Source organism: Electrona antarctica (assembly GCF_951216825.1).
Source record: "Electrona antarctica genome assembly, chromosome: 24".
NCBI classification, from domain to species: Eukaryota; Metazoa; Chordata; class Actinopteri; order Myctophiformes; family Myctophidae; genus Electrona; species Electrona antarctica.
Genome location: NC_136803.1, coordinates 19772782 through 19788783, shown reverse-complemented (window position 1 = coordinate 19788783; position 16002 = coordinate 19772782). Strand labels below are relative to the sequence as shown.

Below are 16002 nucleotides of genomic sequence, written 5' to 3'. Positions count from 1 at the left end.
TTTGGAGCGACGCCCCTCGGCACTGTAGTTCACTCCCACTCCTAGACGAGGAAACGTGGCTCGTTTTTCAAGGCTTTTCTTTTTCTCGTGAAAACGAAAAGCGTGCGGTCTCCGGGGCTACAGGTAGCCTAACATTATGAGTACATTACAGGGGCGGCTGTGGCTCAGGAGGTAGAGCAGGTCGGCCAATGATCCCTGGGTCGGCGGTTCGAATCCCGGCTCCTCCTGTCCACATGTCGAAGTGTCCTTGGGCAAGACACTGAACCCTACATTGCCTCCAATGAGTCAGTCGGTGTGAGCTCCACCACCATTGGTGTGGGAATGTGGGAAGTGAGGACGCTGGTCGCCGCTTCACCTCCCAATGTAAGAATGAATGAACCATTGTAAAGCGCTTTGAGCACTTGGAAAAGCGCTATAAAAATGCAATTCATTATAAAATGCAATTCATTAGTGTGTCCAGGTAGCTCAGGCGGTAGAGCTCTTGCCTTAAGACCACAAGGTCATGTGGTTTGACCTCGGGCACCACTCAACTCAGCTTATGAGAATAGCGTGGCTAGCACGGAGCTGTATGCTATTGTTGTTGCCTCTCCGACCAATTAACATATATTTAGTTATATTTAGTGGTGTGGCTCACAATAAAGCATCGTGATGAACTGTGAGCGCATTGTGAGCTTGTACAGCTGCTGCTATTTTTGAAAACGTACGCGCACCGAACGTAGCAACGTGTGTGTACGCGTCGCGCAACTACAGTATGCATAAACCAGGCTAGAGTGCTGTGGTATATGGTGCAATGGGCCCACAACGTTCACATTATGATCATTACTGTGGGATCTCTCCATTTAGTTTGGCATCCCTGAGCCTAGCTTTAAGGAAGGATTCAGCCCCATACAATCACAGCCACAATCTGGCTGCTCAAAACAACAAGAAACAAGCAAAACTAAGGCTAGAGGAAAACAACCAAACAAGAAAACAAACAAGATCAGTTCTTAAATCACAATAGTACAAAGAATCAACAAGCTGAGAGTGGACACTAGTCTCTGCTCTGGTCGCTTTGGCAAAAACATGTGAAAAAACAAATCACTTTGAAAAGAAAAGAAACTTATGAAAATAAAACTAAATGCTATTTCACTGAGGCAACGTTGGTTGTTAAGGCTCTACTGTGGCTGTGCTTTGCTTTAGTACTGCATGTACATCTAACTGAGAAACAGCTCAGAACTGCTTTTAGTATACACTGGTTCCCAAACAAACACTGGGCCGGGACGCATTTGTGGGCCGTGGACACTTTTCCTATACATTTTGTTTTAAATTATTATTATTATTTAAAAACATTTAAAAAAAAACATTCCCAGTTTGTTTTTAGTTTTTTTGTATTTTCATGAATAATTCAAAGAGAAATCTTTGAGTCAAACTAAAAAAAGTTTGGGAACCACTGCTTTAGTACATGTACTAACATACTGCTCAGAACTGCATACTGTGACATGAGTAGAACAGAGGTGGTGGGGGTGGGTGGGGGCGGAGGTTGAGGGGTCAAGAGGTCGCGGGGGGGGAGGGGTCAGCACTATGTGGAGTCCTCCGGCTCCGACTTGATGATCTTCTTCTGGTCGGAGGAGACGAGAACGAGCCGAGACGAGCCGTTTTCTGCCAGGAAAGAACATCAGAGTCATCAGTATACTAGAAAATACTAACTTTTTAAAAAGTACAACAAGGCCCGAACGGTTGGTTGAACCGCCCGGGCACCTAGGCTCAACACAGCCAGCCTGACGGTGTGCCGCGGGTTCGAATCCCGATCCCGACAGCCTTTGCCGCGTGTCTTCCCCCCCCCCCCCCCCATCTCTCTCCCCATTTCCTGTCAGACTACTTTCATCCTATCAATAAAGAAAGAATGGATTAAATCAATGAATTACCAGCTGCATTATTATAATATGCGGGGGTCCGCTATAACTGCCTCTGTGTCAGTTTCAGCGCAGTAGTTTAGGTAGGAACCAAAATTCTTCAAGGCGGAACTATTGTGTTCTTCTGAGTCGTTCGTTTCCGCACAGACAAATTTGCAGTGCGCACATACGTCAGCCAATGAGAAAACCAGCTGGACTAGCTTGCACATCGATTATAGACTTGCTATTGCGTAGCAGCTGGTAAAAAAAATAAAAGAACAACAATGAAGGAACAAACCAAAGCCAGCGACAGTGGTTCTCAAAATAGGGTCCAGGGACCATCTGGCAGGCAGACAGACAGACAAACAGACAGACAGACAGACAGACAGACAAATACCTGTCGCTGGTGTTTTGTCGTTGTCCGTTGTGTGACTGTTATTGTTGTGGTTGTTGTGATTGAGATGGCGCTTCAGCTCATTGGCCAGCTGCTTGCCCAATGGGAGCTCCCCTTCCTGCATGCTCTGACTCACAACACGCAAGTTGATTGGCCGATCATCTGCACACAATTTCAAAGAAAGGGCTTTATTGGCATGAGAAAACATACGTTTACATTGCCAAAGCAGAAAGCACAATACAACAATATAATCAAAACAAAAATGATGTACATTTGAAAGCACACACACGCCCACACACGCACGCACGCACGCACACACGCTCAAGGTGCTGCCACACTATCGAAAGAGCCGCGCACGTTCTCGGCTGTGAGCAGCTTATTTTCCGAGTTTTTAGACAGCTGGTAGATGGAAAAGAAGCTCCACCTCCGCGGAAGACTTGCGCGACGGCCAGATTCCCGGAAACGCTCTCCTCCGCGCAAATCGTCCGCGGAGGTGGAGCTTAATTTCCATCCACCAGCTGTCTAAAAAATAAGCTGCGCACAGCTTAAGAAGTGCACGGCTGTCGACCGTTTTGCGCTTAGGTGTGGAAACAGTGACACACACTTAGTAACTGAGGTTCAATGGGCAGACATGATCTCAATATCTCTTGACACGGGTTAATACACAGACAGCAGAGTCACAGTCATAAATTAATAGTCTTGATTGCCTATGCGTTCAAGAGCACAGGCTCATGATTTACATAGGTGCTGGCTGCTGGCAATATGCACATTTCCAAGCAAGTTGGATCAAGGACACACTACTAACAATGTGGATTATAGTTTTCTGGTCAATTTGAGAAAAAGGTTAGAAAACTATCGAGGAGTAAGGAGCTCAGCTCTCTCTCTCCCTCCCTGGTATGGGGTGAACGTGTGTGTGTGCTGTGTGGGTGGGGGGAGATTAGTTGCGCTGCCCTCGACAGTGATATACTTCTCCACTAAGCGGTGCAGAACCGAGAGAGTGACATGTAAACTGGATGGAAACTGCGCAGCTTTTAGCTTTTTTGATCGGATTTGTGGATCGGTGAATTTTGCGGCTGATCGTTCGGAGCATATAATATAGGCCCATCAAAAACCAACCATGCCAACCTTGCCATGCCCCCTTGCCACATGCCCCAGTGCAGCTGCACACAGCGGCCTATGGTTAATCCGGCCCTGGTGAATATAGCAGATCTACAAGCCTCACAAGGAACTAGTAGTTGGTTGATTCCTTTTGAGGCAGGAATGTTTTTTATTTGTTTTAGAAACGATTAAAAGGATCTGAAAAGTCCTTAAATGGTCCCTTTAGAAATGTGCACATACTCTGAATACACTTATGCTGGTTTGCATCCACTGGGGACCCACAACAAATATTTTGTGGGTCCCGACCCACAGTTTGAGAAACACTGCCCTAGGCGATGAGAGAGCACAATACACCCACAGAGAGAGAGAGAGAGAGAGAGAGAGAGAGAGAGAGACGCCCCCTCTGGGCTACTGGCCTGAGGTAAACAGGCGTGTGTGTGTGTGTGTGTGTGTGTGTGTGTGTGTGTGTGTGTGTGTGTGTGTGTGTGTGTGTGTGTGTGTGTGTGCACGTGCATGCGTTACATACGTGGGTGTGATAATTGCAGGTGCAGTGTGGGAATAGCGGGAACAGAAGTATAATGAGGAATGAGAGGTGGGCGAGAGACAGAGAGAGAGAGAGGGAGGTTGAACTATGACTCTCTCTCTCTCTCTCTCTCTCTCTCTCCTGTATTTTTGTGGACACCCCAAACGTTCCAGGTTTGATTCCTGGCCCCCGTAAATATGTCCTTTCTTTCATTTTTGAAAATGTAATAAACTAGAGGTTCACGTGCCGTCAGCGCGCTCACATCTAGCTTAAAAAAACAAACAAAGAAAACTCAGCTTCCCATCATGCACCTGTAACCCAACATGCCTTGCAGTGCGTCGATGCGCGTGTCATGTGATCGGCAGTAGCCAATGGGAAGAAGTAAACTAAGGAGTCCAGTTCCTGTTTCTGGCCCGTTGTAAAAGGCTGTTTTCATGGAATGCAGGCGCCATGAACACAAAGCTGACGTTCTGGGGTAATTTCTGAGAGAGGCACGCCGTGCAAAAATAAAACTCTGCTTCCCATCATTCCTTGCAGTGCGTTGACGCACGTGCAAGCGCAGCACGGAAACGGAGAGGTGAAGTGAGTGACGTCAGAGCCCATGGCACAGCACAGGAGTAAACGGCACCTCTTCATACTTTGTGTGTGTGTGACTTGGCGTGAACAGGTGAGAGTAAAGGTCCACGGGCAGCGATGAACACAGACGTTGTCGTCTGGATCAACGACAGGTCTGCTCCAGGTCTGCTCAAGAGGGGCACGACACCGCAAGCGTAAAAAAAAAAAGCGAAACAGAATCCAGGTCTGGTGAGTCGCGGGGCGTGTTCACGAAACGAACATGTGCGTGACAATTTCACGGGTCCGCGCCCACGTAAATACGCTTGCGTTGTTGCCCCTCGACGTCTGTGCATACAGAAAAAAAAACGCAGGTCCCAAAAATAATTGGGGGAAAAAAAACACAGCCCCCTTATGCATTAGAAATAGGAGGACACTATCAGTCACCAGAAGCAGAGACGTGTGTGTTCAATGAGTCCGACAGTCTTGGCAGTGTGTTATATCACCTTGGTTGTCTTGTGGGGTCTGTGCGGATGTGCTCAGGTACTTCAGGGCAGACGGAGGGATCCTCCAGTCCAGAGCCTGGAGCCTCTCCTGAACGGCAGCGTCCTGAAGAATCTCCATCTGACGAGCCAACAGACGCTCCAGCTGGATCTGTTATAGATTAGATTACTTTATTTTATTACATGGCTTGGTTGAATGCTTGATTCTGATTGGTCAATCGCTTAATTCAGCGGTGAGTTATCTCATGATAATGACCGCTCCGCTGTATAATGACCGCTGCCTAATCAAACCCTCTGAGCACCACCAGCTGCGCGGCTGCGCCCGCTTGATTTACTGCCGTTTCCAACATAACAGCCATGTAAACACACACACTACTGACACACAATGTAATTTACAGCTAAACATTGCTCTTAAAAATGTTTTTGAAAACATTTGAGCGAGAAATAGACGAAGCAGCTGGACCCGAAAATGGATTCTATTTGATCAACTCACTTCCTTGTTTTCCGACAGTGCTTCAGCCCTGCAGCTGGGCAGACGCAGCCAGCGCGAAGTTATGGAATACTTTTTTTGTTGTGTTTTGGATCAATGGATTAATTTATGTTAGTTAGCCATGTAATAAGCGGGATAATATCTGGCTAGGTGGTCATTGTCGGGATATAATTCACCTTCAGGGAGTGTAACCACCTCGGCTTCGCCTCGGTGGTTAAACTCCCTGTCGGTGAATTATCTCCCGACAATGACCACCTAGCCAGATATTATCCCTTACATATTAGTTATTACTGATTACATCACGCTCCAACTCTACCTGTAAATCAGTGGTTCTCAAACTTTTTCATGTCAAGGACCCCCAAATTGACATTCATTATATACAACAGGTCGTTTCGAGGAAGCAATCTGATTTCTAGCCGTGCTTCAAACCAACATCATGGAACACCTATAAATCAAAACAAAGAATTCAGCCGTGTTGTTCTCCCAGAGCGCAGCAGACTGGGTGGCTAGGCTAGATAGTTTCTGTTCTCCCAGAGCGCAGCAGACTGGGTGGCTAGGCTAGATAGTTTCTGTTCTCCCAGAGCGCAGCAGACTGGGTGGCTAGGCTAGATAGTTTCTGTTCTCCCAGAGCGCAGCAGACTGGGTGGCTAGGCTAGATAGTTTCTGTTCTCCCAGAGCGCAGCAGACTGGGTGGCTAGGCTAGCTAGTTTCTTGGGAGATTTGTGGTCGTAGTGGCTTCATCTGTCATTAAAAAATGAGACTCTTAGTTTTAAGGGCGTTTACCTGGAGGTTGCGTCCTACAGACTCCTCCCCCTTGGACTTGGCGCAGGCCAGCTGCTCCCTCAGCATCTCCTGCCTCATGTGGATGGCCTGCAGCGCCTCCTGCAGGTCAAAGAAGTTCTCCTGCACAGCGGAGAGAAAACGGTACCATTTTACAATGTAGTCATTTTATCTGACGCTCTTTATCCAGAGTGACTTACACGGTTAACACATACATAGAATGCAGGAGAGACAGTGTAGTGTCTCAGTAAACTATAGGATCATAGGATGCAGAGAGACAGTGTAGTGTCTCAGTAAACTATAGGATCATATAATGCAGAGAGACGGTGTAGTGTCTCAGTAAACTATAGGATCATAGAATGCAGAGAGACAGTGTAGTGTCTCAGTAAACTATAGGATCATAGCATGCAGAGACAGTGTAGTGTCTCAGTAAACTATAGGATCATAGAATGCAGAGAGACAGTGTAGTGTCTCAGTAAACTATAAGATCATAGAATGCAGAGAGACGGTGTAGTGTCTCAGTAAACTATAGTATCATAAGATATAGATAAGAAAATGTTCTGATCTATATTGATCACAATGTTCCGATTGTTTGATCGTCTGTGAAGTTGCTCCAAACACAAACAATGGAAACAGGAAATGACATTAAGGATCAGTTAGGGAGGGTGGAAGTCCCCTTTATAAGCATGTGCACGCACACACACACACACACACACACACACACACACACACACACACACACACACACACACACACACACACACACACACACACACACACACACACACACACACACACACACACACACACACACACACACACACACACACACACACACACACGTTTGTATAACTATACTTGTGAGAACATCAACATCGTCATTTGACCCTCGAAGCCTAAATTATTCTTAGTTGCGAAAAAACAGCAGATCTACAAGCTCGCAACGCGCTGCGACAAAGTGTGATACCTAACCTCTGAATGTCTACCTCCATTTATTTTAATCCCATGATTTTTGTAACCCATTTTTTTTCTTCACACGGTGCCAATTGCCTAAACTGTAATCCTGGGCACTACTCTCCCTCTGCCAACCCGGGGAGAGCCACGAACTGAGCTCATGCTTCCTTCAACGCATGAGGAGTGAGCATCCATCCCATCCATCAGGCGCCCCTGGCTGACCAGGGGGAGGCAGTATAGAGAGCAGGATTACAGCATGTTTTTTGTGAGGGTATCTACCCTATAGGGATCTCTGAATGTCCTAACCTAATCTTAACCCTGCTTGTTTTCCAATGGCAAACCTACATATAAAATGCATGTTTCAACCATATAACAATGATTATTTCCAGAATTTACTATAGACATAGTGGGGACTTTTGGTCCTCACAAGTATAGTAAAATCGCATGCGTGCACGCACACGCACACACGCACAGCACAGCGCAGCACAGCACAGCACAGCAGGTGTGTATGTGTAGCTCTTTATATTGAATCAAAGCCCAGCAGATTACCAGACATGTGTTTCTAATCAACGGAACAAGAGCACGTCTGAAATCACTGAGTCTACTTTACACCCTGGTCTAGTATCAGTGATACCTCTAAACTATTTAGACATGAGGCCCATTTAACCCAATCTGCGGCAGAACGAGATCATAGCTCATAGCTGAATAGCTCTACTGTACCCCACTGTGCCATCCACAAGATTAGATTAATTGGCATATTAATCCATAATAAAAAAACAACTATTTTTTTAAAAATGCAAGTCCGACTCGTGCGTGCGCTTATTACTCCCAGCTCAAGCCAGTGCTGGTCCGTTGACTATCATTGCGCACGTTCATGTTATTGGGGCAATGACACGCGAACGCTGTTTCATACGTGATAGTCAACGGCCAGCGCGTTCACGATTTGGCCCAATCCATCACAGAATGCACTTTGTTCCTACCCGGAAAGAGGAGTGAAATCACCCATCCATCCATGACCTCTGACCTCTCACCTCTGTTTTAATCCTCTTAGGAGACGGGTCATCTCTGTCACCACAGCGGTTTCTGCAGGGTTAAAGGTCAAAGTTACAGATAAAACACACTGTTCAAGCATACTGTAAAAGGAGTAGAGTTCACCTACCAAAAACTGCTTATTTTCTATCAATTACACACCCCATGAAGCCTTGAATTCATGGAGTTTTATTTTATTTATTTGTTTCTAAATGTCCTATAATGCAGGAGGCAACAGGACGTTGCGTTCGAGCACTTCCAAACTCCAACTTCTTGACAGAAAGTAGCTCATAACAAATCTATGGTGGATTTTTATGAAACAAACGCTTTCCGTACGGCTGAATTGTTGGTGAGTTTAACGTTTGGTTTAAGGACTTTTCTGTTTGGATGTGTGGGCAGTCGAAAGTAGTTTTTTGTTCCTGCATTACATACGATGATGTCACGCAGAGCCTCTATTGGCTCAGGAATGAGACAAAAAGGTGATACTTATAGGTAGAGATACTATATCGGTATCAGAAAAGTATCGGTATCGGCCCTTATTTGTCATATCGGTATCTGCGAATATGCCAGTCTAACCATCGATCTGACACAGGGGTAAGGGGTTGACACTATAAATGTTGGCATATAGAGTTTTATTTGGAGTTGCCCAAACTGCAAGTGCACATAATGAGTGAGGAGTCTGCTATAAACACAACACGAGATATATAGCTAGATAGCTATAAACACAACACAAGATCACAACACTGGTATTGGTATTCTGTATCGGTGTCGGATCGGGATCGGGACATCCCTACTTATAGGTAGTAACAGTACAATGGGTAGTAATAGTACATACTTGGAGGTGCGGTAGGTGTACTTGTAGGTGACCTCTCTAGATATCTGTCTGGCCAGGCCGAACAGCTCATCTCTTCTGGTCAGCAGGGCCATGTCTCTCATACACAGCTGGGCTGCTGCCTCGTTCACTGTCAACTGCACCCAAATATGCACAATTAATATTATGAGACAGTAATACACACCAAATGGACCCTTTGCAGCTAGGTCTGTAACTCTGTGAGTGTACAAATGGACCATTTGGCTGTAATTGCATACAGTGCCGTCCAAATTGTGGAGCCACAGATAATGAATAATAAAAATAAAGAAATTACACTCTTTCCCATAGAAATGTCCGGAAATATATACAATATTTTAAGGCTGGAACCAAGCCATCCAGGATCCCGGTGAATCATGACCACAAAACATTAGATTTTTGTGTCAAAACAATATTTGAGAACAGCAACAAAAAAAAATCTCGTATTAACTTCAAGAATATTCAAACCACAGGAAGTATAGTACCTCGTGCAGGGTGAGGTGTTTCCCGTCTCGCCTCTTGGAGTCAAACCGCCCGTAGATGGCGCTGTACTTGCGGATCTCGTCCTCTCGGCGAGGGTCGTCGTCAGACAGATCAAATATGTGTCCCACCTGTTGGTTAGCATTGTGATAATATATAACCTGTTGGTTAGCATTGTGATAATATATAACCTGTTGGTTAGCATTGTGATAATATATAACCTGTTGGTTAGCATTGTGATAATATATAACCTTTGGTTAGCATTGTGATAATATATAACCTGTTGGTTAGCATTGTGATAATATATAACCTGTTGGTTAGCATTGTGATAATATATAACCTGTTCTATATAGGCCTAGGGACCCATAAAAATTACCCATAAAAATGGGTTCGGTGTTCTAAACCACTGTAGGCCTACTGATTTTTGCTTTTTTTATACGTTACTAAAATGACACAGATGCGTTCTGTAGTTTCCATTTCCAACCCACCATCTTGGCCAGCTTCTTGTTGGTCTTCAGCTGGTCTCGGACCTCGGCCAGGTCGCTCTTGGGCAGGCCGGGCGTCATGCGCTCCACACACTCCAGAACCGACTGGACCGCCGCAGAGTCCAGAGCCTCCAGCCCGTCCCGGGGAGACGACGGGGACCCCATGTCCGACGGAGACAGGCTCTGCTCGCTGTCGTTGCTGTGGTGTGGAGAGGAGAGGAGAGGACCACCCCCCACACAACACACACATATATTCTCAATTTATTGTGCATAAGTATTTAAATCCTTTTTTTGTTTTAATCTTGATGATTATGGCGTACAGCTCGTCAACATACTGAAGCACAATGTACTCTAAAAAGATGGCTATGTTGAAACCATTGTTAGGTTTTCACTGTCAGTGGATCAACACCAGCAGATAACAGCCTAAATCATCACTGTGTTTTGTCATGTCCAGAGTCTCAACACAGATATTTTACATTGACATTGACAAGCTTTACGTTGATGCTGATCTTCCTTTTCCAGCAGCGTGTGATCTGCTATCTGTGATCTGCTTGTAGATCTGCTATTTTTCAATAGCTAAAGTATAACATAATGCTTAAAACACCAAAAGGAGTTCCCGTCCAGAATGTTTTTACGGGACCAATCTGTACCTGGACCAGAACCTGCATGCGATGGCGTCGCTGCTGCCCTGTAGAGGCGAGCCTCCACCGCCCCGGTCCCCTCTGGCGCCCTCCATCTTGCCGGAGGCGTCGGAGCAGGCAGGCGCGGTCAGGGCTTTGTGCATCTTCACGCCGCTGCCAGCGGTGCCAGGCAGTGCCAGGGTAGGAGAGCCCTCTGGCAGCTTGTAGACGGGGATGCTGCACACCGGCAGAGAGGTCAGAGGCTGGTTGAACAGAGACGGGTTGGTCACCTGGAAATCATTTAAAAAAAAATGAGTGAGTGAGTGAGTGAGTGAGTGAGTGAGTGAGTGAGTGAGTGGGACTGGCTGTGATATTATAATGGACTGCCATGTCATTCAACCGGTCAGGATGTCCGGAGAGATTTATATTTTCCAGTCTGTCATAAAATATCAGTCAAAACCAGCAATTACCGGACTAACACAGCCTCATATATATATATATCTCTGTGTGTACGGCTGTAATGCACGCAACACGCGTTCCACACCCCCACAGGGAGTCCAGTGCCCGGTGCGAGTTGGTCGGAACCGCCACAAAAGGCCTCTGCCCGGGCTCTGGGGCGCTGTTATCATCATACATCATCAAAGACTGTGATTAGCCGATTTGCTCAGACACATATAGCGTAAATTATCCTTTCATTGTCAATGGCAAATGTGGACAAAGAGCAGTATATAGGAGGGGCTCGCAACCCTAAAAGAAAGTTATCTTTCTGGTGGAAAGTACTAAACACATTTACTTAATTACAATTTTGAGGTATTTGAGGGCCCTCTCATTTGAAAGTGTCTGTGACGTATTTTAACTAATGATAGAACTTGTTTTGACTGTCACAATACACAAGTTTATAACCGGGACCGACACGGTGATCTGGCAGTTCAACTCACTACGATGACTCAGAGGTCTACACATGAGGACGTATTCTGCGTTACCCGGGCAAGTATTTAGCCGATCTGCCCTTTCTGCCACACGGAGACAGCGTTTTAGGGGACTTAACCGGTTCTTTTTTAAACCGCCTCCCAGAGTGGCAAACTTCAGAGACGCTACTTTGTCGTCTCCGTGTGTACAGCGCCTATTTGCTGAAACGGTGACGCCAAAGTCCCCTCGCCCCCTCCAAACTAACCTCATGTCCAACCTCCAAAACAACTGATGCAGGTTCATAACCTTTCATAACCACCAGCTCACTGGTATCAATTGCTTAATTGTTATTTATTAATGTGTATATTGTATGTGAATGAATGGTGTTGTTTGACCTGTAAAGGGAAGCCTTTATATTGTTTGTGCATTTGTTCATGAAGTGCTAATGGTTTATTTCACCATAACCACTTACATAAGTATCACAGCCATATTATATTTGTGGTTTTTGCACATAATGTCTATAAATGTCTTCTCCGAAAATAGCCGATCTGCAGCCTGTGAGCTAGTAGATGAGACAGATATAAATTATCGGTTTATTAATATAGTCGGTTTGCACCCACACAGATGTATAATAAACATAGGCCTAATAATAATAAACGTGGCCGTGGGCCATGAGATATGTCTGCAGGTTTTCACTATGGAAGCATTACATGTATAATATTTTCTCTGACTCCACAAAGCCATTGATTCACCTTCAACTATACCGTCGATCTCTGCTGCATGTCAAGACCATCTCCACTGTCACGTCATCTCCATTGTCTTTCATGTCATGTTGTGTGAAATGCATATTTTACAATATAGGCTACATCAACATACATGTCTATGCTAATATAGCATGCACCACTACAGCTTTCTCCGATATCCGGAGGGCTACCGCTCTCGTCTGGACTACATGCATAACATAACCGCAATGTGGACGCTCGAAACTTTAATGCCGAGTACAAACTTGTGCGGTTAACAGCCCGAGCCGTTTGTGTGGAAAGGGTCTCAGAACTCTAGTCTATGAGACAACTCAGAAGTCACAACTCTAGTCTATATAGACTAGGGAAAACAAGCTGTTCCTGCAGAAACTGTGGGCTCGCTGAAAACCCGCAATGCATACTTCTTGATTGATTGAAATATGTATTAACAGTTTGCAGAATTACAGTACATTTCAAGCACAAACTCAATACAAAGACTGTTAACTGTGAGTGGACGACCCAATTAAGCATTACACTTGTTTACAAGAGGGTCCACCATGTTCACTTCATAAAAAAATGTACTGTATGATGTACAGTAGAAAATGTATTAAAGCTGAAGAAAAAGTTAAAAACAATTCCAACAAAAATGGACCATTGGACCATTGGACCATTGGGGGTCCTTAACACATGTTGTGCCCACTTTGGTATTACCGCACGGGCAGAGCCCAAGACGTCTGTGGACGTCTTTGAAAAAATAAATAAATATATATATATATTTTTTTTTTTTTTTTTTTTTTAAATCACAAAAATCAAAACAATGATTTTTTTTTTTAAATACGTGGTGCCAAAGTTTGTGTTTTCGCCATTGAGAATGCATTTGGCGTTTAAATTAAATAACTCAGAAACTATAAAACATTTCAAAGTAAAAAGTTCCAGCATGTGTCTCCACAGTCAGCTGAATTATAAAAAATGTGAATGGATTTTCTAGATGAAAGTGATTTTTGGGCAGTTTTGCCTGGGCTCTCATGAAAAAGTTTGGGAACCACTGCTCTAGTATATAATAACTCACCCAGTCTCGGAGGGATTTCTGCAGCCTGCGGACGTGCAGCGGTTTGCTGGCCATGCCCACCAGCGCCATGATCTCCAGGAACTCCTCCTCGCCCGCCTCGCACAGCTGCTGCACGTCGTCGCCGCCCTGCTGGATGAAGGCCTCGTAGTAGTAGAGCAGGTTGGCCCTCTGCAGGATGCGGTACAGCTGCAGCTCGCCCAGAGTCCGGGGCAACACCGCCGACATCCCTGGAGAAAAAAAACCGAAAAAATGTGTCATTGTGCGCTTAATGTCCTCAACGTCACAACAAAACAAGCTTTAAAACTGAGCAGATTTGACCTTACGCTCCAGAGATAATGGCCAAAACATCTTGAAAACGGCCAGTTTTGCGGATTTTTCTATCGCCATTGTCGGACGTTTTTCTTTAATAACACGGACCTGAAAGGCGACAAACTACTTTGTTCAACTTATTGTCGATGCTGTATTAACATTCATCCCTTTAGCCGGGGACCCCCTCAAGGACCGCCTGGGGGGTCCCCTCACGGACCACCCCACTGCTACGGAGCTCATCATGCAAACCACACCTGCTCATTAGCAAAATACCAGAGGTTTCCAATGGGAGGGTGGGGATCATGAGGGGACCACTCTTAAGCCAAATTCCAATACCCAAAATCTCGGCCACTCGCTCACTCTCCCCCGCTCGCTCATTCCAGCATGGTGGTGTTACAGTGAAATTGGTGACCTGCTGAAATATGTGACAATCATGTAGACATCACATAATGTCAGTGTCCGAATGTTAATCGTTTTGTTGCAGTTTTGTTCATTAGCAGAGTTCAACCTAACGTATTCAGGCCACATAGACCTCCATGTAAGTTGAGTGAAGTCCACAAGATGGTCACATATTTCGACAGGTCACCATTTTCACCATAATTTGCCATGCTGGAGTGACCGAGTGTGAGTGAGAGAGTGGCCGAGATTTTGGGTATTGGAATTTGGCTCTAGGCCAGTAAGCCTTGCTGAGTTCATGGTCCATATAGGGCAGAATAGAAGCCTATCTCCGGTTTATGTAGCGTGAAACAGTTTGATGATGTACAAGTACAGGGACATGCACACATAGATCAAAGGGGGCTTCAGCCCCTGCCCCTTTACCCGTCTGTAAAACAACTGCCCTCTCCAGACCACGAATGCAGCATTTATTATGGTGAAAGAAATGCAAATGCCCTCCTCTCCTTTCCATGCCATACCGGAAGGCAGTATTCAGGAGAATTGTTTTTTTTCTCCGAAGTCTCCTGAACTAATTTGTTTCGAAATCCATATCGTACATCGCATCTCTCCAGTAGATAAAGAGTGCAGGGTTTGCGCCCCGAAAATAGCTGATCTACAAGCTCTCAACATGTCGCAGCACGACTCGTTGTGAGCTTGTAGATCTGCTATTTTGGGCCAAAAGTGCCCTCTTATGGTGCCTCTCTAACACTCTCTGCACGTGCCTGTACAAGTACACCCCCTGGACTTGACGCTAGTATGTCGCAGCAGGGACTTACCCCAATCCGACCCTTGATGCAGAGTGCCGAGCAGGGAGGCACTGAGTGCCTTTTTTTTTTTTGTCTTTGGTCTTTGGTACAGTATACGACCCGGCCGGGGATCGAACCCCGACCTCCCAATCTCAGGGCAGACACTCACAACCACAAGGCCACACATTCATACTGTATATACAGCCAGTGGGGTCCCCAAATGATTTTGGGGGGTCCCCCAATCCATTAGCTGAATGTGCAACATTGTTTTCTCACTCAACACAGTAGGCCGCCCTAAACAAACCAACATATAGCCTACTGGCTCAGGCTCTACAGTATAAGTGTATACAGCCATAATAATATTAGCCTGGGCAGTGTGGGCACCATTCCATTTCGGGTTTATGAACCGGTAGGGAGCGGATGATATCGCTACGTCATGTTGTAGTATTGTTTTAGTATAGTCATCAATCTTCCGGAACTTCCTTTTCCCTCAAACCAATTTTTCTCAATAAAAGCCACAGGCTACGAGAGCCTATATTGTTATTCTTTCGGTTTGAGGGAAAAGGAAGTTCCGTTTGATTGTTCCTGCCTGATGACTACAATTTACAAAACAATACTACAACATGACGTAATGATATCATCAGCTCCAGACCGGTTCACACGGCACTTTTGGAACAGAGACCAGGCTTTCCTCCGAGGTAGAAAGCCTGGTGAGGCAAGGTTATAATAATATGGGTATCTGCACATTTCTAAAGGGACAATTTAAAGACTTTTAAGACCTTTTTAACGCATCTGAATAGTTTCATTGCGTCAAAAGTAATCAAAAAACGAATCAAAAAAATAATAATCACACATGTGTGAAGTGAGGGGCGCTCTTATCATCATACATCATCTCATTCCCGACAATCACAATTTGGGACTAAAAGAAATTATAATTATGAATGATATGAAAATGTATCTCTTATCTACATCAACTTGTTACTGAGTTGAGAATTGAAAGCCTAATATATCTGTTTGTGTTAGGGAATTTGTCATCATGAAGTAAAATAGACACTATTTGCTCAGACACTATGACATTATGATAAAATTCTCCATTCATTGTCAATGGGAATTTAATGTTTGTGTAGGACGAAGTTTGTGGACGGACTAAAAGCTGGATATAGGAGGG

At 45.1% G+C, this 16002-nt stretch overlaps 1 protein-coding gene across 2 annotated transcripts in view; it reads right to left on the bottom strand.

Annotated features, from left to right (window-relative positions):
- Positions 1-64: 64 nt before the first annotated feature.
- The window catches only part of LOC306917263 (NGFI-A-binding protein 1-like), a 26032-nt gene continuing 10094 nt past the window's right edge, over positions 65-16002 (bottom strand). For both annotated transcript variants that reach the window (XM_079495405.1, XM_079495404.1), the window contains exons 2-11: positions 13345-13571; positions 10657-10916; positions 10010-10205; positions 9527-9652; positions 9030-9163; positions 8197-8248; positions 6215-6334; positions 4945-5092; positions 2269-2427; positions 65-1638 (exon numbers count right to left, since the gene is read on the bottom strand). In XM_079495405.1, the coding sequence (XP_079351531.1) occupies positions 1559-1638; positions 2269-2427; positions 4945-5092; positions 6215-6334; positions 8197-8248; positions 9030-9163; positions 9527-9652; positions 10010-10205; positions 10657-10916; positions 13345-13569 (1500 nt within the window). In that variant the 5' untranslated portion in view covers positions 13570-13571 and the 3' untranslated portion in view covers positions 65-1558. The remainder of the gene's footprint in view (positions 1639-2268; positions 2428-4944; positions 5093-6214; positions 6335-8196; positions 8249-9029; positions 9164-9526; positions 9653-10009; positions 10206-10656; positions 10917-13344; positions 13572-16002) is intronic.